This window comes from Fusarium vanettenii (genome assembly GCF_000151355.1).
Source record: "Fusarium vanettenii 77-13-4 chromosome 7 genomic scaffold NECHAsca_70_chr7_7_0, whole genome shotgun sequence".
In the NCBI taxonomy this organism is placed as follows: domain Eukaryota; kingdom Fungi; phylum Ascomycota; class Sordariomycetes; order Hypocreales; family Nectriaceae; genus Fusarium; species Fusarium vanettenii.
Genome location: NW_003315819.1, coordinates 37,384 through 65,327, shown reverse-complemented (window position 1 = coordinate 65,327; position 27,944 = coordinate 37,384). Strand labels below are relative to the sequence as shown.

At 49.8% G+C, this 27,944-nt stretch overlaps 9 protein-coding genes across 9 annotated transcripts; 4 read left to right on the top strand and 5 right to left on the bottom strand.

Moving 5' to 3' along the window:
- Window positions 1-384: 384 nt before the first annotated feature.
- Window positions 385-1,149, bottom strand: NECHADRAFT_44623 (polysaccharide lyase family 3; the record flags this gene model as incomplete). The annotated part of the gene is made up of 1 exon (XM_003040340.1): window positions 385-1,149. The coding sequence occupies one exon, from the start codon at window positions 1,147-1,149 to the stop codon at window positions 385-387; it is 765 nt and encodes a 254-aa protein (XP_003040386.1).
- A 2,742-nt stretch (window positions 1,150-3,891) lies between these two features.
- Window positions 3,892-5,291, top strand: NECHADRAFT_82356 (uncharacterized protein; the record flags this gene model as incomplete). Its single annotated transcript, XM_003040357.1, has 3 exons — window positions 3,892-4,206; window positions 4,267-4,912; window positions 5,023-5,291. 3 exons carry the CDS (start codon window positions 3,892-3,894, stop codon window positions 5,289-5,291), a joined length of 1,230 nt encoding a protein of 409 aa, XP_003040403.1.
- A 5,072-nt stretch (window positions 5,292-10,363) lies between these two features.
- Window positions 10,364-11,035, top strand: NECHADRAFT_44642 (uncharacterized protein; the record flags this gene model as incomplete). Its single annotated transcript, XM_003040356.1, has 1 exon — window positions 10,364-11,035. One exon carries the CDS (start codon window positions 10,364-10,366, stop codon window positions 11,033-11,035), a length of 672 nt encoding a protein of 223 aa, XP_003040402.1.
- Window positions 11,036-12,018: 983 nt separating this feature from the next.
- On the bottom strand, window positions 12,019-13,695 carry NECHADRAFT_44641 (uncharacterized protein; the record flags this gene model as incomplete). The annotated part of the gene is made up of 1 exon (XM_003040339.1): window positions 12,019-13,695. The coding sequence occupies one exon, from the start codon at window positions 13,693-13,695 to the stop codon at window positions 12,019-12,021; it is 1,677 nt and encodes a 558-aa protein (XP_003040385.1).
- A 693-nt stretch (window positions 13,696-14,388) lies between these two features.
- On the bottom strand, window positions 14,389-15,493 carry NECHADRAFT_44650 (uncharacterized protein; the record flags this gene model as incomplete). Its single annotated transcript, XM_003040338.1, has 3 exons — window positions 14,389-15,051; window positions 15,106-15,172; window positions 15,225-15,493. The coding sequence occupies 3 exons, from the start codon at window positions 15,491-15,493 to the stop codon at window positions 14,389-14,391; spliced, it is 999 nt and encodes a 332-aa protein (XP_003040384.1).
- Window positions 15,494-16,621: 1,128 nt separating this feature from the next.
- On the top strand, window positions 16,622-17,683 carry NECHADRAFT_94838 (uncharacterized protein; the record flags this gene model as incomplete). Its single annotated transcript, XM_003040355.1, has 1 exon — window positions 16,622-17,683. One exon carries the CDS (start codon window positions 16,622-16,624, stop codon window positions 17,681-17,683), a length of 1,062 nt encoding a protein of 353 aa, XP_003040401.1.
- Window positions 17,684-18,796: 1,113 nt separating this feature from the next.
- On the top strand, window positions 18,797-19,909 carry NECHADRAFT_44669 (uncharacterized protein; the record flags this gene model as incomplete). Its single annotated transcript, XM_003040354.1, has 3 exons — window positions 18,797-19,071; window positions 19,132-19,198; window positions 19,253-19,909. The coding sequence occupies 3 exons, from the start codon at window positions 18,797-18,799 to the stop codon at window positions 19,907-19,909; spliced, it is 999 nt and encodes a 332-aa protein (XP_003040400.1).
- Window positions 19,910-22,250: 2,341 nt separating this feature from the next.
- Window positions 22,251-22,739, bottom strand: NECHADRAFT_19007 (uncharacterized protein; the record flags this gene model as incomplete). The annotated part of the gene is made up of 1 exon (XM_003040337.1): window positions 22,251-22,739. A coding segment is annotated over one exon (489 nt), but the record flags the coding sequence as incomplete, so codon positions are not given.
- A 2,542-nt stretch (window positions 22,740-25,281) lies between these two features.
- NECHADRAFT_18537 (uncharacterized protein) lies at window positions 25,282-26,191 on the bottom strand (the record flags this gene model as incomplete). The annotated part of the gene is made up of 2 exons (XM_003040336.1): window positions 25,282-25,500; window positions 25,571-26,191. Coding segments are annotated over 2 exons (840 nt in total), but the record flags the coding sequence as incomplete, so codon positions are not given.
- Between the last annotated feature and the right edge of the window lie 1,753 nt (window positions 26,192-27,944).

The window sequence follows — 27,944 nt, the reverse complement described above, 5'->3', positions numbered from 1 at the left end:
ACAATCCAACTTTGAATGAATTAGCTCATTCTTCAATACTCACATGTATCAACGACACAACACACAACCACTTGCGAGGGGCTTGGCGTGAGGCCAGATTTCTCGCTTGGAAGAGCAAAGATAAATCTTACTTTGGTCACGGTTGCCAAGTTGGCTATTAGGATCCTCGAAATGTTTGGATAACATATCCTCGATTATTTTCTGGTAAAGCTAGTATGTACAGAATGATATAGTAATAGTTTGGGGAGCCCTCATGGGTTCTTTTCTTCTATTACGATTAAGCCCTTCCGGCACGCTCCCTTACATCAATTACCCCCTCTCCTCCGGATGCTTTCGCCCTCGATGCGTCCATCGAAGCTGAGCGACCGTTGTTGTTGTATGCGCTTAGCAAGACTTGACGGTGGTGTACTTGCAGGCGGCGCTGACACCGGAGCGGAGCTCCTTGGGCTCCTTGCCGGGGACGGTACCCTCGTACTCAGTGCAGATCTTCTTAACAGAGGTAGCGCAAGTGCCAGAGATGGTAGCCTTGTCACCCTTGTTGGAGTTGATGCCAGTGAGGAGCTTGCCGTTGTAGGCCTTGACGTTCTTGACGACAACGTTGCGAGTACCCATCTTCTTGCAGTTACCGCAAGATCGGTAAAGCTTGCCAAAGTCAACGACAGTGAAGCCGTCGATGGTAACGGTACCAAGACCGTTGTGCTGGATGACCTTGTCGGAGGCACCAGTAGCACCACCTCCCTTGATGAGGGCGTTACCGTCACCCTTGAGGGAAAGGGCATCCTCGCAGACCTTCTTCCACCAGACGTTCTCGATGGTGCAAGAGCCCTTGCAGTGAACACCCTCGATCTGATCGGCGCCGATGATGACGTTCTTGAGGGTGGCTCCGTTCTCAAGGATGAAGACAGCATCCTTGTCGCCACCCTCCTTCTGGCCAGTGCACTTGGCACCACGGCCGTAGGTCTTCATGCCACCGTCAAAGGTTCCCTTGACGCTCTGAGCGGACTTGTAGGTGACGGAACCCTTGGAGGCGGGGATGGGGAAGGAGGCACGCTTCTCGAGGGCTCCCATGGTGTTGGGGGTGATGTTGCCCTGAGGAGTGGCAATGGCGGCAGAGGCAAAGAGCCCGGCGATGACCATGGAGAACTTCATTTTGATAGTGAGTTGAGGGTTGGTTGGTAAAGTGTTGAGTTTAGAAGTTGTGGAAGGTAAATATGAATCAGTGAATGAATGAGTGTATAACCACCAGGGTCAAAGAGTGTAAGAAGTTGAAAAGAGAGACAAAAGATGCAATGAGGAATGAGGAAAAAAGTTTACAGCAAACGGATGAGATTAGAGCTTTATATGGAAGAAATCAATCTCTTGTTGAGCCTTTGATATCACAAATTCATCCATCTCCTGTCTACCCTGGCTTTGCAATACGAGCTTTCTGGCCTCGGTAGCCCCAGCCAGGAGTTTCAGATCAGCCTCGTTGATACAGGCATGTCTGGCCATTGGCGGAAATTTTAAAACAAACTGAGGGTCTCTCCATCGACTCTTCTAGAGCCTGTCACCTGTCATTGTGGGGCCAATCCTTTGGGATATTGAGCAAGGATCGGTCATCGATGAGGCCCTGGACTTTCACTGATGGCCACGGATTTAACTCCATATCTCACTCCGTACTGTCAGATTACCCTTCAATTTCTCTGAAGGATATGATTATCATGAGATTCAAGTAAATCCCAAACTGCAGACTACTACCTCTTGCAATAAACAAAGACTCCTTTCCGCGTAAAATCTGAGACGACACCAGTCAGTCCGGAAACATGCCCCGTAAGGCGTAGCCCTGTTTAGTTAGTGCCCCATCTGCGGAAATGAGATGGGTTCACCCACCCACCCAAATATCCTTGGGCCCCTCGGGTGATTAGTGTTAAAAAGATGCTTCATTAAGCTTGATTTGGCGGGAAAATGTGAGCCCTCGAGTGACATGCTGGTGGCATGCTGGTGACACGCTCGCGTAAAATGATAAGTGCAGGTCAAGTGTCAAACCATCCCGTCACCGTTCTTTTCAAGATGCATGGAATCGATGCCAGGGGTGTGGCCATGCCAAGCCGGTTTATCGGAACTCTCGGCGATCTTGCGTTCATCCCTCAAGGTCTCCCATCGTTGACCGAATCTGACCATTTCCTCGTAAATCCGGCCGAGGTTCCCGAAACTATCTCGCGCTTCCTTGTAGGGTAAGCTTTTCTCTGGCTATTTCCTTACAATATCGTCTTCGCAGAGTGAGTATATAGGGAGTGAGATAGGAATTGCTATTTAATACGTAAATAAAGAGAAAGTTTTATCTATTTCCATATTTAATATGTGTGTATCTAAAGCACAGAATCTCGTCCCAGTGTTTCGCCTTTCGTTGAAATGATCTTTTTGTGTAAAAACTCTGCCAACATTGGTCACCATTAGATTAGTGATCGACCGCCAAGATGGACATTTCCGAATATCTGTAATAGAGCTCTGCACCTCCTTGGCATTTCTCACGGCCATGACTGATTCCATGATAGATTGTAGTTTTTGTCAAGCAAGTATATGTCCAATGAAACGTTGGTAGGATAGGTTGGGATGGTCCATTTGGGACCACATTTGGGTACCGAGAGGATGGCGGTGTGACTTCTCTGATGCACCGGATGTAAATGATAACGGCGACGGCCTACGATGCGTGCTCCTCAAGACGGTGTACACACAGTCGTCCAGGCCATGTTCGCTACTGTTGTCTCCTTCGATAGGGGGGAACCACTGACTGTCTGAGACGCTCCAGTGCTATGCTAACACCTTGATTTGTGCTTGCATTGTGAGAACATGATTTGGTTGTTACTCTTACCTGCCAGCTCTGAAATGGTTGCTCATCAGTCACATGATGCAGGAACCTGTACTTGTTCATTTCTGCGTTTCAGATATAATGGTATTGTTCGGATGTCAAAATGCCAAGCTGCCAGATCCCTGCCTGGTTCGTTGGACAGCTGCAAGATTTCCCCGACTGTCCCGCACACATTCCATTGAGAAAGATAACTATTTTGGGTGAGCGTCTTTCCCAGCCCCCCCACTGATTTCAAGGACCTCCCTGATGGCGGGTCGTGAATTTCCAGCAGCGGTGTAATGTGCGACATCCACTTTCTTCATTTTATTTCATTTCGGGCAACACAACCTTCTACTGAAGCATAGAGCAAGGTATGAGAAGATCCACAAATAGAGCTATCGTAATAATACAGCAGTGCTATGATAGCCGTCTTCTTGTGGCTCGGTCAGTGGACGGTATACAACGATAGTGAAAGCCGGACATTTTCCATGGCCTTTGAAGCCTCTTCTGATCTGTTGATACAACATTCCTTCTTATGGGGAGTATATGGGTTCCTTTTGTTGCAGTCTTTCAAAAAAGCCAAAAGGCTTACGCGAGGGATCAAAAAGTTCTTCTATAGTAAGCTCGGCGACCCGGAGTTGACCGAACCGGGAAGTCTAAAATGAGCTCAAGGCGAATTGATTGTAGGAAGCATAAGAATTAGACTTAAAGAAGCCATTAAGACGACCAGTATGCATATAGATCATTGTTGTGTGTGTGCTATCAGGGTCACGTGAAAGATCCTGTGGCTGAGTCAGCCTTGAGTCGACCAATCGGAGAAACCCCGGCTGAGCTGAATAGGAGAAGATGTTCTAGTTTAAGGGGCTCGTACAGGTAATTTAACATCAAAGAATCAGGAACACGAGCACAGACAGCTGAAGGTCGCCCACAAGGGCAATCCAGCTTTCGAGACAAGAACAGCCTTGTATTTCGACACTGACGGATCATGGTGACATTTTCTCGCTTCCATTGCCTGCTCCGGTCGTCAACCCCACAAAACATTCCTCTAACCCCGGTCTGCCAGGATGCCAGAGTCAAGCGATTACCCGAAGCGACCGGTTCTCATAGACATTGAGACCGGCTTCACTTTTTCTGCCGGGCGCTTCAAGGTCACTAATGGAAATGTGATCCGAATCAAAGGTTCCCGCCTACGGGCCCTCTTCAACCCCGCAAGCCTCCCCCAGAGACATGAGCGGGAGAAGGCGGAAAAGGCTGCAGAGGTTCTGTCAAATAAAGCGTTTGTGGCTGGACAGTTGAAGCATTACGGAATTAAATTTCCATCGACAGCTAAACTGGGTGCCATTCGTGATATTCTAAGACGTGCGGTAGATCAAGGCAAGGTAGGGGCTCATCTGTTCATCCCAAGCATCCTGAGTTCTATCTCACTATCTATCCTCTAGTGCGATCGGGTCCCGCCGTTTCTGAGGAGAGTTGAAGAGACAATGAGACGCGACATTGAGATTCTGGACGCGGAATGGGAGACCAAGATTGAGACCTGGCGAGAAAACAGGTTTGCGGCAGCCGGTGAAAGAGCCCAGAACGACATCAATGACTTTCTCGACTTGTATTTTTTAACCAACGGCTACCCGGATCCCAGCAAAACACCAGCACCTCTTGCGTTGTGTGGATACCGAGACCTCCACACAATTTACGTAGAGGCCGGCAAGGTACCTGGTCTTTCACTCGTCAGTGGCGGTTCTGCAAACAACCAAGTTCTATGTGTCGGTTGGAACTATCTCGCTGTTTCCAAGCTTGCAAGCACTTTCGGCAAAACGAATCAAACGGACAAGAATCCACAACAAGAGAACTATTGCGAAGACGATACGTATGATCAACACTATGACGCCGTATCAGGCCAGAACTTGGCCAATGTCTCCAAGCCCCTGGACTTGGAGCAGCTGTTCGGCTCGTATGTCATCCAATTTGATGGTATATCTGAGAAATGGCACATGGTAGACGTCTTTACTCTAGACATTGGTGAGCTCAATGACGGAGTGCTGATGGCGGCATATGATTTCGGAGACGTTTATGGAACAATGATCATGAGTCAGTCTGCAGAGAAGTTGGAACTCTGGGCCATGTTAAACGATTGCCCCGACGGACTCTCGCCCAAGCCCGCTCTCGTCTAGTAAGACATTATGAAACATCGTCACCAGCCCCTGGGCGCCTTTTCTATTTAATCCGCGGCCGCGCGAGGGGAGAAGATGTCATCTTCTATGATCCAGAGAGAGGCCACATCGACATCCTCGACGACGAATGCACCAAACTTTCAGGCATGGCTAAAACACTGGCGGATATGGGATCAGACCTAGACTTCTGGGCGCACAAGGTGGCAGACGAGCCTAACAAGCACGTCCGAGCTTGGGGAGACTTTTCAGAGAAGGCGTATGAGTTTGAGAGCAGGGACAGATGGCGACGGCGTTGAGAGGATTTGCTATTCGTACTGGGCGCATGTGAAATGCCGGTGCTATTCTATAGTTTTAATTTTTGAGCTTTCTTCTTGCCATTGTTGCTGAATATCCGATTTAGTACCACACGCGGCGTGGCGTATGGGAAGAAGGAGACCATAGCTATCATTCATCGACGTTCCTGTATGATAAATGATTGGCGAAGTCGGGAGGGGTTAGATAAGCCTCCATGGCATGGCCTAGAGAGGTCAATCATCCCTCTCCCTCGTCGGCCTGCATGAGCTTTCATGGCCTTCTATCATCAGGTTATCATGACCCAGCGTCTAAGGTGCGTCTCTGTGTTGGGTTCTGATTTCAAAATGCGTTAATATCCGTATTCTCTGTTCTTGTGACTGACGGTTTCTTTGAGGGCTTGCTCACTTCACAATAATCCAGTAATTTAACCACGCCAGTTCTACATCACGGAGCCGCTTAAGGCCCTCTAGGGCTAGTTTTTTCAAGTCACGGTTGGCTTTCACAGGACGATGTACCAGGTATATCGTTATGATTTAGATCCTAATAACTTTGTACCCGGTGAACCATAGAAAGGTGGCGACGTTTGCATCAACGACCGCAGTACCATTCTTCTCAACCTGACACTCTATACTGGGATCACCTCAATCACGCTGAGAAGGTGTACAAGACCCAAATTGTTTAAAAAGCGGAAATCCCAAGCCTAGGTTTGTTGTTCGAGGGCCCAAGTCGAGTATGCAAGCGGCTTGAGTCAGCCAAACGACAGGTAGCGCCTGAACACGCCAAGATCACGTTTGCCCAACAGTTATCTCGTCAAAGCCCGGCGATGAGTTAGACCGTCGTGGAAAAACAATGAGTCCACCCGATGGCTGGAATGCAATGTTGGACGATTCATCGCTCACGTACCGCATTCCTGTAACGATCCCGAATTTTACCTATGAGGAAGACCACCGGCTCGCCCTGCGAGACAGCCCTTGCTTTGCCCCCAGGGAGAATGATTGTCCGTGGCGGGCTGACCAACTGACAGCAATGTGCCTCGTCTTGGAGGGCCAGATCGAGATCGGTCCAAAACGACCCTTGCGTTGGCCCGAATGACCAACCGTCAGACCATGTTCCGAGACAAAAACTTCTTCTTTTGGAAAATTGCCTTGAAGATGGCGAGCTGACTAGAAACGAGAGCCGTGTGTCTCCTCGCAGAAAAGGGTTCAAGATCTTTCAAAAGCTGCCCTTGCGTTCCCTGTTGTGTCCCTCTATGGTATTTCTCACCACCAACAGCTGAAACTTGCAAGATATCGGAGCATGGCTGGCTGTTTCGGATCATGTTGCGAGGGCATTTTGCGTTCTGCGATGCGTTTGCTCCCCGGGGGGTTTCCTATGTACGGCTGATAAAAAGAAAAAGGCACCATGCCTTACATTGTTAACAAGTTCACCATGCCAATACGCTCGTGCACCCACTCTGGTCGCCTATTCTATGAACTTCATCTAAGAGTCTGATTTCCAGGCTGACAAGATGCAGTGCAGTCTGTCTATTCTCTTGGTGCTCATTGGCATCAATGTCGCCGGGGCTGCCGACTTTGCCCCTTCTTCTCTGTGTTTTACCTACATCTCGACCTTTTTGGGACCAGTAACCACAGCTATCTGTCCAGAGGCTCTAAATCCTTCAAGCTCCCCGTCAGAGGAGATTTCATCCTTTACTGCCTGCCTGTCACTGCCTTGCATCTCGGCCCAGCCGCCAGCCTCTACTCGATCGTTTTTTGACCCTAATGAATCATCTGGTACCGAAGAAGTTTCCCGAGCGACAGCTGGTAGTAGTTCAATCGTGCGAGTTGATTTTGCATCCTACAGCGAAATCAGGAGGTCCGAGCCTAGTGTTGATTCCACAGCCCCGACGAGCTTCATCACCACGAAGTCGACGTCTGGCCCAGCCTCGATTGACACCGAAATCCAAACTTCCGACCTAACTATCCAGTCTGGAGCCTGGAGGGATTCTACCAAGACCGGATCAGCATCTAATTCGGCGTCAATCGGCACCGACACTCCTGAGCCTGATCGATTAATCGTCTTCTCCATCACCCAGAGCGTGGAAGAGGACGACGATGACACAGACGGTTCCAGGAAAAGAGACTTTGGAGGTTTTGTCGGCAATGGAAGCCTGCATAATCCTGACAGCTGCATAGATGCCAGACCATTTGCTTTTTCCCAGGGTCGACTCTTTGACGACGATGGGCCTATATACTACCAGGTTGGAGATACCCACAAGTTGTTTGGTGGTCAAGGGCCGCTCCCTGAAGGGGCGGTTGACACAGGTTTCTTAGCCGCAGGAGACTACCTTCGTCGGACTAATGTCAGACTGCCCAATGGCAAAGCGAGTTTCTGCCTGGAACCTGTGAGTGGGCAAGTCTACATCGCATTCACCTCTCAGCCACCGGGATGCTTGCCTGCCCCTTTGTCCATTTTACCAGGTATGTTGGTGGCCGCGCTGATACTTGCTGCCCCATTAACAAGCCAATAGTTTCTGATTGCCAAGATGATCGATTGGTCTCAGAAACCTTACAGAGTACCCTGGATGCCTCGACATCTAGCTCTGAGTTTGAGGGTAGTTTTGGTGCTGCACCCCCTGCCACCTCGGATGCTACCTCCCCAGGTGTTGCCTCCACACAAACTACCGTCTCAAAGCAACGTCTATCGACAACGCTAGATCCCTTATTTATCTTTGTCCCGCCGACAGACGATCCTCTATCACCAAAAAGCACAACCGGGGCAGCCCCCACGAGGTTTATATTCACAAACTCGTCTCGTCCATTGTCTACCTTCTTCATGACTTCAACTCCCCTCGAAAGTAAGAGCCCTAAAGCCAGAATTGAACGAGGTTTTTTTTCCTGACCACACTGCATCAGTTGATCTGGCAACATCGACTGGCCCTGAACCCGAAGAATCTCCATCTGTGACACGCTCAGCTGGCCCCGGTTCTATGACACTGGGCTCTACGCAGGCCCCTGGAATTGCCAACCCCGAATCCAGGTACATGGATACTTCTTCCTCTTCTCTCCCCACTTCGCCAGCTGACGTCTCACCATCTACCAGCTCCGAGTTCGAGAGCTCTTTCTTTACGTCAGATTCAGCCGTGACTCCATCTTCTCATATTGCGAGCACTCTTCCTCCATTGTCAACACCAGTCTTTGTGGAAGAGTATTCAACAAATCTAGAGTCCACAGTTATACTCCCCGAAACAACCAGCTCAGAGCCAACTTCCGACATAATAAGCTCAGAGTCAACCATCATGACATACCTAACGGCTGACTCCACGGCAAGCTTGACAACACTCCCCACAACTGATGTCACAACCGAGTCCACTACTGGCACCACCATGGACTCGACAACCTCCGACTCGACTTCAGACTTCACAAAGACCGACCCTACGACCTTCACTACAGAGTCTACCTTAGAATTTACTACTGATTCTACTACCGATTACACTACCGATTCTACCACCGACTCTACCACAGATTTCACTACATATTTTATCACTACCCAAGAGGAGACGACTACGACCACAATGGCCCCTACCACCAGCGAGTGCACGCCTTTTGGTGCCACTCCTTCTCTCAGTAACCCTACTGTACTGGTTAGCGATAGCCAAAACGTCGACGATAGTTTCTACTCCGTGTCTCTACCGTTCGCCATCGGCGCCTTTGATGTCTATGACACGAATGTCTTCGTCAGCTCAAATGCCATGGTCACACTGGGAGAGGGGACTCGCGTTTATTCATCTCGCCCATTGCCGGCTGACACCGTCCCGGAAGTCACGGTGTTTGCGTATTGGTTCGATCTTGTATACCGGGGCTTCCGACCAGGAGACGGAATAAGGTACGAGGTCTTCAATGGACCTTATGGTCGTCAGGTCACCTTTGAGTGGAGAGGTCTGAACTATGCAACACAGACTCTCAGCTTCCATATCCAACTCAGTTTCTATGAGGACTTCCCTGGCCGGGTCAATGCCTCGTTTATTACTACGGCGAAGAAGGGGCAAGGTGCCACTATAGGAGCACAGAACCGGAGAATCCCTGCCTTCTTACAGTGGTCGTATAATGCTCCAGGCTCGGTTCCAGACGGGACGTATGTCCTGTTCGAAACCGATGGAGGGAAGCCTAGATCTATGAGGAATGGCCTGTTGCCACGTTGGGGCTGTTCTGATTAACTGAATCCCTGGTTTTTCTTCTGTGTATGTTTTAGCTAGTAAGAAAAGGTTCGGGATGACGATGGTAGGATAGGCTAGCATAAGTGAGAGTGCCAGGTGCAGAACCCAAATACGTGATCGTCAAGAAGAGGATTCTCGAATAAGGGCTGATAACGTTAATGTAAGAGGATGCTTGATCTTACTTGGAATCCTATCTCTTTGCGCGGGGACTGCCAGAGCGTACTTATCTCCACTATCAAATCACTATCTAAGACTCTATAAAAGAATATAAGAATATATTACTCTCTCATCTTAATTTTAGTGAGTATAGGAAGAGACTTATCATAATTGGTCTAGATCCCTCCTCAGTACCTAATGGTAGTCCCCGCGCAAGCAAGGAGATAAAATGTGAAAATGAGCCCAACCTGTGGGACTATTGCATTAAGCACTTTGATTCACTCATCGTGAGTGAATTCTCTCGAGATTCAGTAATTCAAATGTGTGTCTACTTCAGAAGGAGCCTTTGTTCTAAGCCTACATCTACTGGTTGAGCCACGGAGCTGGATGGACCACGTAGATTACTCGTATGAGTGGCGTTAGGCCGATGCTATGGTTGGAGAACGAGATGAAATAACAATTCTCCGGACTGCCAAGGAGTCGTCTCGTTACGGTTTGTCGATCATCATGACTAATACTGGTTCCTGGTATTTTGCTTGATGGTCGATGTGACGCGGGGTTTTCAGTCCAATGAGTCATACCGAACTCCAATCTGGCTGAACCTGGGGAACAAACTTGACTCCAACCTGTTTGAGAGACGAAATAGCTGGTTCATCTACTCTCGTTCAAACTCACTATCACCAGCGAAATAACATTAAATCGATATATCCACGGTTTCAAGTCATGGAAGCACCAAACGATGTCAAAGATCGCCTTCGCGCATCTTATAATGCCATGTCCTCGCAATACAATACCTGGACCGAGCGCCATCATTACCTGCGTCGAAAGTACCTCAATGAACTTGTTGCCCATTGCCCAGAGCTTGTCTCAGACAGTGACGGCGAGAAGCACGAAGTCCTTGAGTTGGGATGTGGTTCCGGGGATCCGTTTCTCTCCACCCTACTCTCGCAGGCCCCTACTGTACATGCACATGCCAATGACCTATCGGATGTGCAACTTGACCTTGCACGGAAGAATCTCGCGGCTTATGAAGGTCGTGCTACTTTCTATCCCGGCGACATGATGAAGCTAGAGTTTGCACCCGAGTCTCTCACCTCAGTCATCGCCCTGTACAGCATCATCCATCTGCAGCAGGAGGAGCAGAAGGAGATTTTTCGTCGCATTGGTAACTGGCTTGCACCTGGGGGTGTTTTTCTCTCAACATTTGACAGGAACAAGGAGTCTGGCATCATAATGGATAAATGGCTCGACGATAAGGGATGGATGTTCTGGAGTGGCCTTGGAAAGGATGAGACGGTTGCGGCTTTGCAGGCGAGCGGATTGAACGTTGAGAAAGCTGCGTTGGAGGGAGATGAAGAGGAAAAGTTTCTCTGGGTTATTGCTAAAAAGGTCTAAAGTGCACGAACGGGTTATATACTTGTTTCACCTTTCAACACATCACTTCTAGTGACTCTATTTCCACATGAACCTTCTGTACTAGTCACTCAATCTCATCTATACTGACAAAGAAGCATGGGTCCGTGACTGTACAAAAAGAGGGCATATTTGTAAATATCTACACTGGCTATCGCGATGGCAGAAGAGTGATGACGTGTTGGCAAAATCTGGCTAAAACATCTACGTGGCAGCTCTACTCCGAAGCCAAGGGGCCGGGCTGGGAAAGCTGCAAGGTTAGGTGAGCAAGGTGAAGGTGGATAAATGCTCAGTTGGGAGCGGGAAATTGGCTCTGGCGCTGGATCTAGGGAGCCCAGCAACCATCCAAACTGATTGCTTACGATCAGTGGAATACACGTAGGTACCTTGCGAAAATGAAGCCTCGATCGAGAGTAGAACATGACGTGAACATCAAAAGCTGCCTGGTGTTACTGCTACGGTTTGGCTGTGCCCACCAAGGCAATTGACCAAAGCGAAGCCCCTAACCAACGTCACCAACTACCACTAACTGGCCCGAAGGATACCCGCCTTGCACTAGTCGAGCCAACGTGAGCGAGGGGCCAAAACAACTACCCCCTGGGCCCATGCGACAGTGATAAGTTCCGAAGTACTTAGCGCCGCCACGGAAACAACAATCATTGGGGCTGGGCCAGGTGCCCATAGCATTATATCCCAATGCTAACACAGTCTAAATAAACTTCGTGATAAGTTATCTCCTGGGATATCATAAAACTACAGTGAGGAGAAGCGTGTCTCTTAATACTTCATAAATCACTATTTCTTGCTGGAGTACCAAGAATCTATAGTTACTATATGTAATCCAGAGTGTATCTTGGTTTACTAGCTATTGTATTAGGTTCCATGTCCACTCAGTCTTCCTGCTCAGGCCCCGGGGCACCGAGTTACTCGTGGCAGCAGCAAGGGTAACTAATACGGCTCGTAAACTACTCATCATCGGCCCGAGAGATGGTATTGTGCAACTTGTGCTCCCCCATACAGCTTGCCACCAACAGCCCTAACGCTGCGAATGCTAGCCCAGTTAAAAACACTCCCCGCAGTGCAGTCGAGTATGCCTGGTATACTCCTTCACTCCATCCCTCAGGGAGATTCTTGAGCTCGTCTAATGAATTTAGGAGGCGCTTTATAACGTCCGCAGACCCCTCACGACCATCGAAGCGCTGGTGTAGACCTTGCTGAAGCAGGTTCTGATACACTGCCGAGGCGATCGTGACACCAATCGTTGAGCCCGTAGATCGAAAGGCGTAGTTGGCCGAAGTGGCAACAGCTTGCTCATTGTGTGATACGGCTGCGACGGTCGCGAGTAGGGCGACGCTCAACATGCCGCCATATCCTGCTCCAACCAGGAAGACATATACCAAGGCTGGAACAGTCGGGGTATCGCTGGTCATAGTGCTGAGGCCGACGAATCCGACAACAGAACATGCAATGACAGCTAGGCCCAGAGTCTTGTACTTTCCTGTGCGTTTCATGATATAACCGCAGGCGAGGGAACTGATGGAGGTACCCGCGCTTTGTGGCAGGAGACGCACGCCGGAAGCCGTGGTGGAAGCGCCGTACACCTGAAAGAATACAGGAACGTAGAACGTGGCCATGAAGAGTACCATGGTTATGAGACAATTCATCAAGCACGCGGCCAGAACCGTCAGGTTGAGGAGCAGATGCATTGGGATGATGGGCTCCTTGGCCCATCTTGTCTCGACGAAAACAAATGCCCCTGCGACCACGACCGACATTGACACGGAGACCAGAACAAGTGGGTGTGTCCATCCAACAACATTCCCGCCGGAGTTGAGGCCTAGAAGGAGCAGTACCAGGGCCATAGACAATGTGAAAGCCCCTACAAAGTCCACCCTCGACAGCCTTGGCTTGTCATGCGGCTCGGGTGGAGGGCTCTTGAGGGTCAAACAGACGAGTATGGCCGAGATGGCAATCACTGGCACACGGCTGAGAAACGCAGCCCTCCATCCCCAGAAGTCGTTGACCCAACCACCGAATAAGCCGCCAAGCCCGGCCCCGGCCCCGTAGCAGACGTGGACGAAGCCCTGAACAACGCCTCTCTTTCTCAGAGGCACGAGGTCGCTGGCCACAAACGCCGTGATGGCATTCAGCCCGCCGCCACCCATGCCCGCCACTACCCTGCCAGCGAGTAGGACCCATTTGGACGTTGCAAGTCCACACATGAGGGTTCCAAGGCCGAAGAGTATGTTACACACGACGAGTCCGGAGCGGCGCGAGAAGATGTCGGTCAACCGGCCGGAGAGAGGCTGGCACGCCGCATTGGCGACCAGGTAGGATGATCCAAGCCAGGAGACGAGGCTCAGGGAACCAAAGCAGTTTGAGATGGGAACAGAGAGGGTGGCGACAATGGTGGTGTCGAGTGCGGCGAGGAAGACACCGATGAAGACGCTACCGAAGACGACGAAGAGGTATCGATTGGATGGCTCCTCGACAGCGACTACCGTCTGGGCGTTTGGCGAACCTCTAGAGATGGGAGACCTCGTCTGGTCGTGGACGAGAAGCGGAGATTCTTCATCGGCGGCCCCAGTAGTGACTCTGTCTTGGACACCTGCGGCGCCATGGCGGGCATGTTCGTCGTACATTTTTCCACGATCTCGGAGGCCACGTAAAATGTACGGACGATGTAAAAGGTTTGGCGACGGGACGAGATGAAAGAGGAGGAAGACAGGAGGAGATGAAAGGAGCAAAACACGGCACCATGAAGAGGCACGGTAGGGTTGGAGGGGACGGGGGGAGGGGACGGGGTGAACAAAGGAATAGACAAAGTGAGACAAAGAGGGGAACCGGGGACGACGGTGGCAAATGGATACGTCTCCCCCTTCCGTACCTGCTCACCCGCCTGCAGCTGGCCCTGCCAATCTTTGGAGTTGATATGGTGCATAGCTCCACGGGACGGATACTTGTGTTCAGTGACCGAAACATTTCCGCAACATGCCGTATCCCGTGCGATGTAAGATGATGATGACATGAGTGGCTCTTGTCCACTACCCTACCTCCGTACATGGTATATTGTTTCCCCCATGGTGCGCCGTTTGTACATAGTTGGGACTATTATAATTGGAATCTGTGGTTGACGGAGAAGACAAAGGAAAGAATATAAAGACTGGTGTTTCATGGCTAAATAGGGAGCGGTTTGATAGTGTCGAGTTAACGTCAATGCTTTGGGGAAGCTGGATTCAAGCAAACTAGGTAGTCATTGGTTTGGAGCCCAACCTGTCCCTTCGAGTCAACCCTCGAGCACTAACACATCCTGGTTGGTGTCTCAACAACCTTTCTCAAATAAATACACCAAGGTCCTTGTCCATACCGCCAGTTGCAACGGAATCCAGGCGTTGCTCTTGCAGAGTTTTGTTAAAGCTGCTATACTTGCTGAGAAACCACTGCTCCGCTGTCACCTCTTCCCCATCAATTCCCTTAAAGACTGCACTGTCACTGGCCCGGAGAAAGTAGGCTGCCGAGTACCTATCCTTGGACATCTTCCCACCGGGGGGTAGCACCCGGTGCATGGCTGATCTGAAGCGCCGCTTGGAGATGAAGCGAAGTGTATCAGCAACGTTGATGATTGCATGACCCGGCTTTGCAACTACATATTCCCACCTGTTGGTATTGGGTGATAGCACCTGTAAGCCTGGCTGCTCGGTGAAGAGGAGGGTAAAGGAGCCGACATCCGTGTGCGCGTTGTGGCCGCGAGCTGTCTTGTCCTCGAGTGCCTCGCTGACGGGATGGTGGAGGAAGAACAGGGTACTCTTCGAAGGCAACTCGTCCGGATGATAGCTCTCAAAACGCCCATTTCCCGTGAGCCCAACGGCATCAGACAAGCTTTCCAGAAGGGTCTTGAGCACGTAATGAGCAGAGAGCTGAAAGGTTTCAAAAAGATCCATGTTCTCTTGGACCACATCTGGAAGGTTGGAGCGGTTGAGAAGGCCAACACGGCTAATCTGAATTTCTGTTAGTTTTCGATATGCAAGACTGCCCTTGAGGATCCTATTTACCCTCAAGGCCTCAAATCCATCCCGCGAGTTTTCGTTAACTCCTGACTGTACACCTGGTGGTTTGAATCTTGAACAGGTTAGCTTATCTAAGATGTCTCAAAAAGCATATGACAATGTACCCATGAGCGTCAGATATCGTCTCCGTTTTCAACTTATCCACTAATGGTTGATCGAACCACGGCTTCATGATTCGCCAAGATGCCTCCAGACTCTGCAGCATCCTCCCAGACTCCCAATCACGAAGATCAAGGTAGAAGAAACCATGATGTTCACAGGCGGACAACAAGTTCGCCAGCTCACTTTTGTCGCCATTTAGAAGACGAGAAAAGCTCAATACATGGAGATTGGCTTCCTCCGGACCTGGTTGAGGGTCTGTATCTGTAGGCATGATAAAGAAGCGCGACACCTCAAACTGGTGAAATGGAGGTGGATAGTTGCGAGACAGCGGAGAAGGATTGAGGGGTGTTCCGTACGTAACCTTGATATATTATATGACTTTATCGCGAAGTAAGTGACATAATGCATGCCACTACGTCCGAAGTCACAGCCTTTTACGTAATTTTCGCATGTCGGAGACAAGAGACGTCGTGATATGTGACAATATGCCGGCGGAGTGGGTAAGCTGAAGACGGGATCTGGACTTGAAAGCAGCCAAGGAAAATGGACAGTCTTCAAGATACCCAGGCATCAGATACGGGCGAGCTGCCTGTGGGGGCATTGGCTGAAAACACGGCACCTCGCATGTCTCATCACCTCGGACCTTTCGATGCAACCGGTATACATGTCTCATCGCATCGGCGGCTTGCGATCGGGTCCCTTGACGCCTTGGTGACGTGTCTCTGGACGGCACGCTCCTGAGACATGCGTACATGCAGCTAATGGGATACGCCTGAAAGCTCGTATAATACTACGGCCTGATGGGGAAGGCGTCTTGACTCAACCTATAGCAGATAGACCTACTATATTCCTAGACTAGTAATAAATCTTTAATGAGTTAATAGATAATAAAGTACCCTCTTCATAGTAATAAAAAGGTAATATTTAAAATCTAAATATAAGTTTAAATAATTAAAATCTTTTAATAATATATTAATTTATTTTATTATCTTATTTTATTAATATTTTATTTTACTTTTAGTATTAAAAAATAATTTAAAAAATTATTAATATTTTTATTTTATTTTAATTAAATTATTATATTAAAGTAATTAAGATTTTAATACTGTATTTTATCTAGTAAAGCTAAGTTTTAACTATACGTTCTTTATAAGATAAGGTAGTATATTATAGTCTCAAGTATACATATCTATATTTCTATAGTATTCTGCTATATAGTATATAAAAAGTCCGCCTCATTCTTAGTAGCTATCGTCAGTCTTGTTGAGGTAAGAGCAAGAGCACGGCAACCGGCAACTTATGTATTTATCTTGCCTCGCATCCTTTGTCTGAAAACTTGATATCGACTCGACGGTAACTCACCAACACGCCTACAGCCACCACCGGCCCAGCTATCAACATGGTCGTCTTGCCAGAGCCCTTTGCCTCATTTGAGCGTACTCCTCTCCTCTTCGACCAGCCTTCTCCCCTCCACCCGCTGCCCAACCTTACGCGGCATGTCAATTCTACCACTTCCACCAAGGCCCAAATCTGGGCTAAACGGGAGGACTGCTCTTCCGGTCTTGGCCTTGGTGGAAACAAGATCCGCAAGCTCGAATACGTCGTCCCCTCAGCCATGGCCAGGGGCTGCGACACACTGATCTCCACCGGCGGCACGCAGAGCAACCACATGCGCCAGGTTGCCGCCGTCGGAAATTACCTCGGCCTCAAGACCGTCCTGGTCCCGCAGGTTCATGGGCCGTCCAAGTCTGAGGCGTTTGACCGGGCTGGGAATGTGCAAGTCAACGCTGTACTGGGGGCTCAGTACGCAGAACATAATGCCTCACTCGAGGACGTTGCAGCTGGTATAGAGGAATCGGGTGGGAAACCGTACATCATAGCCTCGGGGGCATCTGCCCATTTGCACGGCGGTCTGGGGTTCGCCCGCTGGGCATTCGAGGTGGTTGAGCAAGAGACGGCTCTCGGCGTCTTCTTCGACACCATCGTTGTCCCTGTGGCCTCTGGGGGCACCATTGCCGGCATGATTGCAGGATTCAAACTCGCTGACCGACTGAGACAAGAGTCAGTACTCGGATCATCCACTGAGACCCGCACTCGCTGCATCATCGGCATCGACACCTACAACAAGCCGGCCGGCGTACTCGAGGCCACGGTTCTTGAAATCGCCAAGCGGACAGCCAGGCTCATTGGGATCGGCGAAGATGCCGTCCAGTCTCATGATGTGGTCCTCGATACAAGGTACAATGCTGGGACGCATGTGGCTTGGGACGAGCATACGGCCAGGGCGGTCAAGTTGCTCGGGTCACAGGAGGGCATCGTTACCGATCCGATCTACTCGGGCCGGACCGTGGGCGCCATTCTTCACAAGGCGGAGCAAGGTGAACTTGATGAGGCGCAACGTGTCTTGTTTGTACACACAGGCGGGCAGGCAGCGCTCGGCGCATTTCCTGACATGAGATAGGGCGGCATCCATATCTGCCATGGTATCTCGTTTAGGCCTTGGGCCATCTGTATTTAATCTGCCTCTTTGATCTGGCAGGAAGCTTGAACAATGCCAAAAACACATTTGCTTTTACTTTCATAGCACCATACATAACACGCGGCTCATGACGGCAGCCTGATCCGGGGCCTCTTAGGTTCCTGGTCTCAATGGCCCGGGGATCCAGACACTCATAGCCATTCGTATGAGTTGTTCAAGGCTAAGATGCACCCGATGGCTGAGACATCTCGCACGGTATACGGAGTATTTCGCATTTCGCCCCTATAATGGCCTGTGCTGCTCCGTACATTGCTTATAATATTGTATTACCTTGCAGTATTAGTGGCCTTGGCACAATCCCGCCCCTTTTCGTTTTCCTCGTATATTTCTGAAGCAATGCCACGTCCACCTTTCAGCTGCTCAATATCAACCCTCGCATCAGCCCACTACTGAGACATACGGCGCTTGCCAACCTACTTCGGAGTAAAGCAATGCGATCCCATTGGTGCAAGTGGTAGGATAAGCCCCAGGCAAGTCCGAGACATCTGGCTTTCCCGTGTGGGGGGCGGGCCCAGTCTCGTTTTTATTTTCTCCTGCGGTGTCTACGGTCGTACAGGCATCTCGGCCTGAAGCTCCATCCTATGTACATGGCAATGCGTCCTGATGTCGTGAGTTGCCTAGTTGCGGTGGGGCCTATGTAATATGTCTCAGTATGCAATTGCTTGTATGGCTGAAGCCAACCCACAAGGTGCCGGGGGACTGATGGCTGCGCGAGCCGTAAAAACCAGCGTGTGCAGATTCATTGCTCCCGCCCGCGATAAGGGCAAAGTATTGATATGTACTGAGTCAGATTCGCCCTTATGTCTCATGATCCGCAGCCAAGCATTTGAGTCAAAGAGACATGGGAATCGGCATCCGAAAATAGGGTCCTACGCGTGTCGGTGGATGCGGCTTGAGGGCCGTGAGGGATCTACATTTCTGGCTCAAAGAGTAGTGATATTTAAAATCCGACGCGAGGTAGTGACCGCACACTGTATCTTCTTACACACACTTTCATTCGCTCCAGTCCTGTTCCCATACTCTACGTCCTTCGCCATGGCGCTCGTAACACCGTCCAGCCCGTATGACAATGTCAACACTGCTGATCTCTATACCGTCAAGTTCGACAATCTTTTTGATGGAGACGAGCAAGAGTTGACGACTCTGTTAAAGGCCTGCGAGAGGGACGGCTTCTTCTATCTGGATCTTCAGGGCTCGGGCTCTGGGAAACTGTGGAAGGACTTGGACCGAGTGGGCGAAATTGCCAAGCGCTGGTTCGCTCAGCCCGCCGAAGTCAAACTGGAGACTCCAACATTATCGCTGGCACATGGGTTTGTGTCTTCCTTCTGACCCTTCTTGACCAATGGCTCAACTAACCGCTTTGAAACTAGATTTAAGGCTACCGGTAACCAGTCCGGGGCAGTTGAGTCACTCAGAGATGGCTTCGAAGCTTTGAAAGTATGCACCATTCCAAATGATTATTTCGTCTTGGACGATGTCTAACCATCCAAGATTGGTAGAAACGAACTGCTCGGCCGCTGGGCGCTTCCCTCGGTTGTCCAGGACAACTTGCCCCTATTCGACCAGTTCAACGCCTCCTGTCACTTTATCTTGAAACTCCTCCTGGACTGTCTCTCAGACGGTTTGAATCTCAAAGGAAGCGCCCGTCTAGACACCTATCACCGCGACGACGCCCGCTCCAAGAGCACTCTTTACTTTTTGCACTACCCGCCCGGCACCGAGAACCTGGAAGAAGTCGGCCAGAACATGCACACCGACATTGGTACGCTGACCCTCCTCTTTGCACCACAATGGGGCCTCCAGGTCGTGTCGCCCGTAACAGGCGCCTGGGAGTACGTCAAGCCTCGGCCGGGACACGCAATTATCAATGTCGCCGACACTCTGAGGTTCCTATCCAACAAACGCTTCCGCTCGGCGCTGCATCGCGTCCTTCCACTAGGTGGTATCCAGCAGGAAGATCGCTACGCAGTTTCGTATTTCTTGAGGGCGTCGGATGCCACTGAGTTCAAGGACAGCAATGATAAAGAGTCGAATGCCAAGAACTGGTACCTGACAAAGTATGAGACGTATGAGCTACCGCACGATATTCAGGGCAAGGAAACCGTGCTGTCGGGGGGGATGGCGCAGGAACTGCGGGTCACGTTTTGACTGAGACAGAGATCGTAGCTGGGACTAGTTTCGTTTCTTTCACTGAGTTATTCAATGCAACATCCTGGGGCTGAAGCTAGTGGCAGGTAGACCCTTCTACCGATGCCCTTAAAACTGCAGTAAAGTTCCGCAGAGGGTTCACCCAAGTTTGACTTGGGATAGATACCGTGGTCTGTTGTGTTACTTAAGCTTGAGATACTTCCCAGGGTTGCCTGTGCAGCTGGCATCTCGGGCTCCTGGTAGAATCACTCCCTGGCTACGATGATGTTCGTGGAAACGAAGCGACGTGGGCGACTACAGTCGGCAAACCCCCACACGCCTGTCCCCTTGTCACAGCAGTCCACCCTAAACGCTAAGTAGGAATAGGAATTTCCGCCAAGGACATCTCGACGCCCTCTGTTCCCTGCTCCGCACTCTCAGGTAGGGAAAAGCACTCGCTGCTTACTCGACACTCCCCTCCATGGAACACAACGAGCTGGATATCTAGGAGACATAAGGTATACAGGTCCAGTCAAACATGGGTGCGATTGCAAAAAGATATGGGACTTTTTAGTTGGCACCAGCAGAGTAAATCATAAAGTTCTGGTATTTGCATGAAACTTGAACGACCCGGGCCAGGTATGGCTGTGTCTGGGAAGCAACTCACTATTCAAAAGCTCGCGGAAATGAATAACTAAGAAAGTGCACATCTCAGACAGCGAAATCACTAACGGCCAACAACCACTTCCTTGGCATCACTTGGGAGATTTCCCTGATATTAGTATACACGACGCTATGAAGTGTTTATCCATGCCTATCTCATATACCCTCATCAGTGAAGCCTCTGGTCAACATACCGTTCCCCCTTGTGTTGCTAGTCCTGAAATTTTTGGTAACTCATTTTCTCACAACCGTTGCCGGGTGATCGGCGACGGAGGTGTTCTGTCTAGACTTTCCACCCAGGGGTCTCGAAAGAATATTTTGACTTGGCTGAGTCGTTCAGCGTCATACTCTTTATCTAATGTGGTGCTGTTAAAGGAATGATGCTGTTTCGGCGTCTTGTTTTAGTCAGCTTTCACATTTCTCTACGGCTAGACAAGTTTTCTATTTACCAAGCTTTCACTTTCAAGGCTTTCGTGCATACTGCAAGAATCTCCGTTATCCCCTCCTTAAGCTTTGGTTCGTCGCCGGTACCAGTGTATAATAATCCGGTTGGTGGGTCTTGCAAGATATCCATAAGAGCTTGCTGGCCATCAGACTGGCCTTCTTCCTCTGTATTAGTATCCCTGACGTCGTCCACTCTATCGTCCCCTTCTTTCTTGTCGACTGAAGCTGTTTCCAGCTTCGCCCCCTGTTGACTTGGCAACTTTGACTGGCTTTGTGTTTTGGCGGCCAGTCTCATTGCTCGTTCAAGTACCCCTGTTGACTCTTTGGACTGGGGAGAACTGGCAATCAGTATCCACAGAATCTGGGGGAGCTTCATGAAGGTCGCCCATTCAATGGCACTCCAGCCATCTGACTTGACCGGTCTGGCATTCCCCATACTGCTGTGCATCTTGATCATAATCAACTTGGCGATGTCGTGTCTGACTGGGCTCACCGCTGCCCAGCTTAGAGCGTCGCGCTGCCGCTCATCTGACCCAAAATCGGCCGTCTCCAACCTAGGAGAACTCAAGAGTGCCCTCATGACGTCCTCGCGCCCCGGGCGGGAAGCAATAAAGAGTACAGTTTGGCCGTTCCCATTCTTGAATGACGCGTCGACATGGCGCTTACGTTCCAGAATAAGGTCAACGGTAGCAACGTCACCCGATGCTGTTGCGGAATGTAATACTGTACCGAAATGAACTGCCACTGCCTCCAAATCAGCCCCTCGTTCGAGCAAGAGCCTCAATATAGTCTCGTGTCTTCCAGGCTGGAACTCGGGATTACTTCTCTCCTCTTCGCTCAGACCATCAGGACCCCATATCTTTGAGTCCCACGTGATGCATCCAAGTGGGTTACAAGCACAGTGCAGCGGTGTTCTGTCCCAGTATGTTTTGAAGTTCACTGAGACTCTCCCTTTCGGTCCCAGTAGCAGCTTGACCACACTCTCACAGCCCGAGTCGATCGCTTCAAATAATGCCCGTGATATCGTATCTTGTGATAACCCGATTGCTTCTCGATGGTCCAGCAGTAGTTCCACAATCTTGGTGTGACCGCGTGCAGTCGCCATGTTCAACGCATTCCGGCCATTGTTTGATTCACAATTGCCATCAATGGGAGTTTTCGACCTTGTAATCATGTCCAAAGCAATTTCTCGCTGGCGGTAGCCGCAGGCGAGAGCGAAAATCGGCACCGGTCTGTCAAATATCCGGACTGTACAGTCTGCGCCGGCGTCAATCAGGAGACGGGAAATAGTCGTGAAACCCCGTATACACGCAGTACCAAGTGGCGTGGCCTCGTTGTCAGATCGCGTCTCCAACTGTAGGTCTTCATCCTCTGACCGGCGGACAAGTAGCATTTTCACAATGCCTTCACGCTCGTTTTGGATTGCTGTCATTAATGGTGTGCTTCCATCCCTGGCACGCGTATCAAGCCTCGATCCTGCTTTAAGCAGCATACTGACAATCTCTCCGTGACCGTTGTAGACTGCCCCGTGAAGGGGCGTCCAGGTGTTGGTAGATTCAGCTTTGTCAAGAGATGACTGGTCCTTCTCGAGAATGAGTTTGACTGCGCTTATATGACCGCGGAGAGCTGCTAAAAATAGAGGGCTCCTCCCAGTGCGATTAAAGACTTCTGTGCTGGCGTGATGATTGAGAAGCAGTTCTACCACATCTACATGCCCGCGTCGACAGGCCAGACCGAGTGGTGTCTGGTCGTATTCTCCCCGGGCCTCGATATATGCGTTTTTTGCGAGGAGCTCCTTTGCAAGCTGCAGATTGCCCAAAAAGCAAGCAATGTGAAGGGGATGGTCATTTGTGTTGTCTGCCACCGTGGTCTGCGCACCAGCGTTGAGTAGCTCGATGGCAACCTTTTTCAGATCTCGCTCGACTGCAATATGAAGCGCCGTCTGGCCCTTCTCGTCTTTTGAGTTGATCCTCGACTTAGTCGCTCCATCTAACATAGCTTTGAGTTTCTCAATTTCTGCATCGCTGGAAGGGTGGCTGTCTTGATGCATGTCTCGAAAGAAGACATGCCAAGAGTTCGGATTGTCGTCGCTGCCCTCAAGGATTTTGCTCTCCAGTTTGGTGAGGCCTTCAGTTGATGATCCATGGATATTCTGATCAACTGCCGTCTCGCCCTCACTTGGGGAAGTTGGCACTGTAGTTGCGCCACTTCCATCCTCGGCAGCAGTGTGATGATGGGTGGCTTCATCTGACTCCATGATATGCAGGGTTAAAAGAAAATGAGAAGAAAAGATGCGGTCAAGATATAACGTGAGAGTGAGAACGAACTTGGGCAATATAAGGGTTTGGAATGTCTGTCAGGCAACAAGAAGATACAGTGACAGCAATTGTTGAAGTGATCCATGGTTAAAAGTACTGCGGCGTGCTTCTTAGACTGGCTCACCGACTATTACTCCAAGCTCGGTTGGGACTTTCGAGCCCCGCGTCAGCAAGAAGCGAGTGTCAGATCTGGCTTTACTTTTCATCATCGTCTCATTGTGGTGCCCCGCTTTCAGGCAGCATCTGAATAGACGAGAATGATGGCTGCATACTACTGTGCTTCTTAGTCAGATGCTGCCCCTTAGCTAGTTATGGTTTTCATTATCCTCGCTGTGAAGCCTGGGTGTCCCTTGAATAGTATAGGCAACTGAGAGATCCGAGTTTCAGCTAAGGGGGACAAGGACGTATTGTCCATCCAGAATTTCCTTTTTCGTTTTCAGCGGTGGCCGTATTGAGCCATATACGCCAAGATGATAGCAGAGGCGGTTCTCGAGCCAGTAGCAAGTGGTTATATGCGGCAGGGAGATAGCACAATCTCCATACGGCAAGATAGAATAAATCGTGGTCTAGTAGTGTGTTGTTGATCCGGGGACATTGAAAAGGGAATATTTAGATGAATAAGCTGCTCGACTCTGAGATATGAACGGAAATATGCTAATATCCATTCCATTGCGTGGGCGTGTACATGTCACGATATCTCTTCGAGTGGAAAGGCTGGTAATAATTTCCCTTCTCCATTCCGCCCACCAGCATATTATTTGCGTCTGTCTCGTCCTCGTTTTGGACTTTCCATGATATTAATCTATGCTCAAGATGTAATACTCTGGTTATGGCTATGTCATTCTAGAAGATGATTACAATGTCGTTTTGGCACACTGAGTACGCCAGCTACTGGCATTCATTGAGAATCATGCAGTAAGCCAAGCTCAAAACAATACAATTGCGAGACCATAGTCATCTCTCTACATTCAGGAGAATCGTTATTTTGAACGAAAGTGGCCGTTTTTCTCTATGCTACGTACCTTTATTATTATCTGCTTTGATAACAAGAAGGCATCAGCCACAACAGCAAATATGCTACATAACGGCCTTGCAGCAATAATAATACAACGTCCCCAATGGGCAAAAAGAAAGTCTTGATGAGACTGGGACTCGAACCCAGGAGGATTGCTCCATCAGGAATCTTAGGTTGTTAAGGTGACCTTAACCTGACGCCATAACCAACTCGGCCATCTCACCGGAGGGTCTAGGGGGACCCGCTTGATGGGGTCAGGCAAAGCCCAACCGCATCATAATGGGCGAGGATGACAGCAATCGTGCCCTTGCCAACCGTTGTCGAGATTGCACCAATTCTCTCAAAGGGGACTGTCTGCAAAAAAGAATACTGCGTAGATCGGCTGTTGGAAGATCTGGAAATCCTGGATGCCACCGTTGGAGGAGTTGGGCAATGGGAGCCTCTACCGCTGTTGGGCATGTACTCGTGAGGCATTTCAGGGCCAAAAAGGTACTGCCACGATTAATTCAAGTCAATACAATCTTTAATTTAGCCTTGTTTGATATAACACGCAAGAGCCCGCCATTAATGATAAGTATATAAAAAGGTATTTCTCTTGTCTTCTCCAGCTAGCTACAAGAGAAACAAAAGCCCACGCCCAAGGTAGGGATAACCCACGACGAAGAAAACCTCTCCTTATTTGTACCGAGGCAAACTCTCCAGAGGCTGGGCTTTAACTATATCAAAAGCCACAATAGTTTGAGAAGGGACATGAGACCATTTGTCTTAACTTAAGGTCCGCCGGGAGTGTTGGGGGAAGTATCGAGCCAACGATCGCCCGTGGCGCGAACGTAGTTACGACCGTAGACGCAATAGTAGAAGCCACGGCGGTTGTTTGCGTTGGGAGACCACACGATGATGTGGCCACCAACCGACAGCCACGAGTTGGTGCAGGAGTTGTAGATACCGTTTTGAACCGTGTATGCCGTCTGGCCCTGGTTCTTCCACACAGCAAAGAAGTCATTGGGGTTGCCGTTACACACGTAGCTGTTGCCAGTTTCGATGGTTGTGACAACATCAAAGCCAGCGCTGATCCAGGACGTAGCCGCGTTGGCACTCCAGCCGATAGAGTAGGACCTCGATGTCGTGTGATATGTTGAGCAGCCAATGTGTCCAGGGCACTGCATGGGCTCCTGTGTTTATACGTAAGCTTCTGTGACTTTGCAATACCCTTATGGCTAATATGTGGATAAGTGGACTTACACTGAGCTGGATGTTCAGCGGGTTTTGGTGCGGGTTTCCGTTTCCAACTCTGCGAGTCTGTGAAGACCAGATGCCGCAAGGGGTCTGTCGCTTATCGAGGTGATTTTTCTTGACGAACTCGTCGACTTCGGCCTGGCTCAGCTCGGCCGGGGTCACATCTGAAGGTGACTCCGGCTCGACCTTTCCCTCAAAGACATCCATTGCCTGAGTAACCTCAAGGGGGCCATCGGGGAAGCATGTCTTGAGGTCTCGCTTGCCCAAAGGCTTCAACTCGACACTCCCAGGAACAGACACAATACAGTTGACGACCAACTCTGTCTCGCTTGCGATACGACCACATTCGATGGCGTCGTCACCGCCGCCAGTTGAGTAAGACTCATCGCCAACAGTGAGGTTACCGCTCCCGTTTTCGTCGACCTTGAAAGTAATGGGATGGCTCTCAAAGGGTCCCGAAGCCAGAGAGTCGGAGCAAGAGTTGGCAATTGCTTCCGACTGATCTTTGTTCCATACCGTGACAGCGCCCTGGGATGCTTCCTTACTGAGTTCCAAGACAATGTGGACGTCTCGGGTCTTCTCAGACCGGAGGATTGGATTCGCAAGAACCACTGGCGCGAGAGCCAGGAAGAGTCCGTTGGCCCTCATGACGATGAGGTAGAGGATTAGATTGTGTTGGGGAAAAGAAGGACAAGAAATCTGCTGCGGGGTTATTCAGCTCGATGCTAGAAGCCTGAGAACAAGAGAAAATCTATCCAAGGCAGGACAAAATCCATATATTTATAGTCATTTTGTCTAATTCTGTGGCCTCTTTTCACACGCTCGGTGGTGGAGGCTATCAACCACAACGTATTGAGTAAGGATATCATCCTTCTATCCCAGAGCGTCAAATGTGCCATACTACCTTCCTCTTCTGGAGTTCGGCCTCACTAGAATGGGGAGATGATCACGAGGCCTATGGAAAAAAAAGGCCTCTATTGGGGCCTGGAAATGCCCATCTTGATTCGCTGCGCCGTTGTCCGACGGAGTTGACAGAAAGAGTCAAGGGCACCAGCCACACCGCTCGTTAGAGTTACATTCACCAATACCATTGGGGTGAGAATTATCTATACAAACAGCAGGTGGGTAAGAGGATAATTACTGACTGGTAGCATGCCCCATCTATATGCTACCGCACCACCCACAGTACCAAAGGTACCGGGAATCGCGTAGAAGAGTAAGAACACCAGAGGAAAGAGAAGGGTTCGATAAGACAGTCTTCGGGCTCAGTTAACCCATCAAGAGCCGGGCTGCAACTATAATAAAGAACAGATTGGTTTGATAAGACATAGATTCACTCTTGTCCTTCTGTTTTCTTGACATCTAGATATTGTTATGCCTCTTTTCAAGGCCTCGCCACAGTCCACCCTCTGTCGTACCCTGTCCAATCTTCGTCCTTGGCTAAGTCTAACCTGCTGCGCCGCTTCTTGGCTACCATTTTAGCCGAAGGCAACTGAGACAATTTACCCTTGCTAATGACATGTCTAAGTTATGCTCGTGATAGAAATAAGCCACAGGCCCCGTATTCAGTGCTGCCTCTTCATGCCGCGCTTACATGTCAGCCTATATAGCTTCAATAATCGGGGACTTGGCGCTGTTCAACCACCGAGTGAGTGTTGTCGCTGCACTCCATAGTTATGTGGCGACGCACAACCCCCACAACCTTTACAACTCTGACATCGATGATAGCAAAGGCTCTCATCAGTAAGACAAGGCACCCACCGTTGTCAACCGGAATAGTGTTTTCAGACGGACCGTCGGACCAGTTTAGCTAGGAGATCACGCCGTGGGCAGGACACCATCCAGGAGCGCCTGATCTTACACAATAGGCTCGAGCCGGGCGAGGTAAGATCCTTTGAGTATAAAACCAGTTATGGAATGTGCTTTGACGTAGCATAGGGTACCATCTCTCGATAGCTGAGCCTATGAGCTGAATGTGCTTGGTAACAATTTGCTCGTTGACTCTGTGAATGGATTGTACTTTATTAAGTAGGAATATCAACTCATATAATTCGGAATGACTGTCACCTTAAAACAGTGGTACGCCGGCGGTAAGGATCGTGCAGTATGAGGCGAAGAAATGGGCATCTACAGCCTTAAGGCTATCAACATGGTGCTAACGATCAGTTTGGACTATGATGGTAAATGATTCGAAAATTCAACTCATTTCTGCTATTTTGCTCCAAGACGCCGCCCAAAGGCACACGGAGCCCCTTAGATGAGTCTCAAGGCCTATGGTGATTCTGTAGGACGTTAGATTTTGATGGGTAAATGCGAAAGATGAAGGAAGACATCGTATGGAGCTAAAGAATGACCTCCCTATTCCGTATTCTCTCTTGCA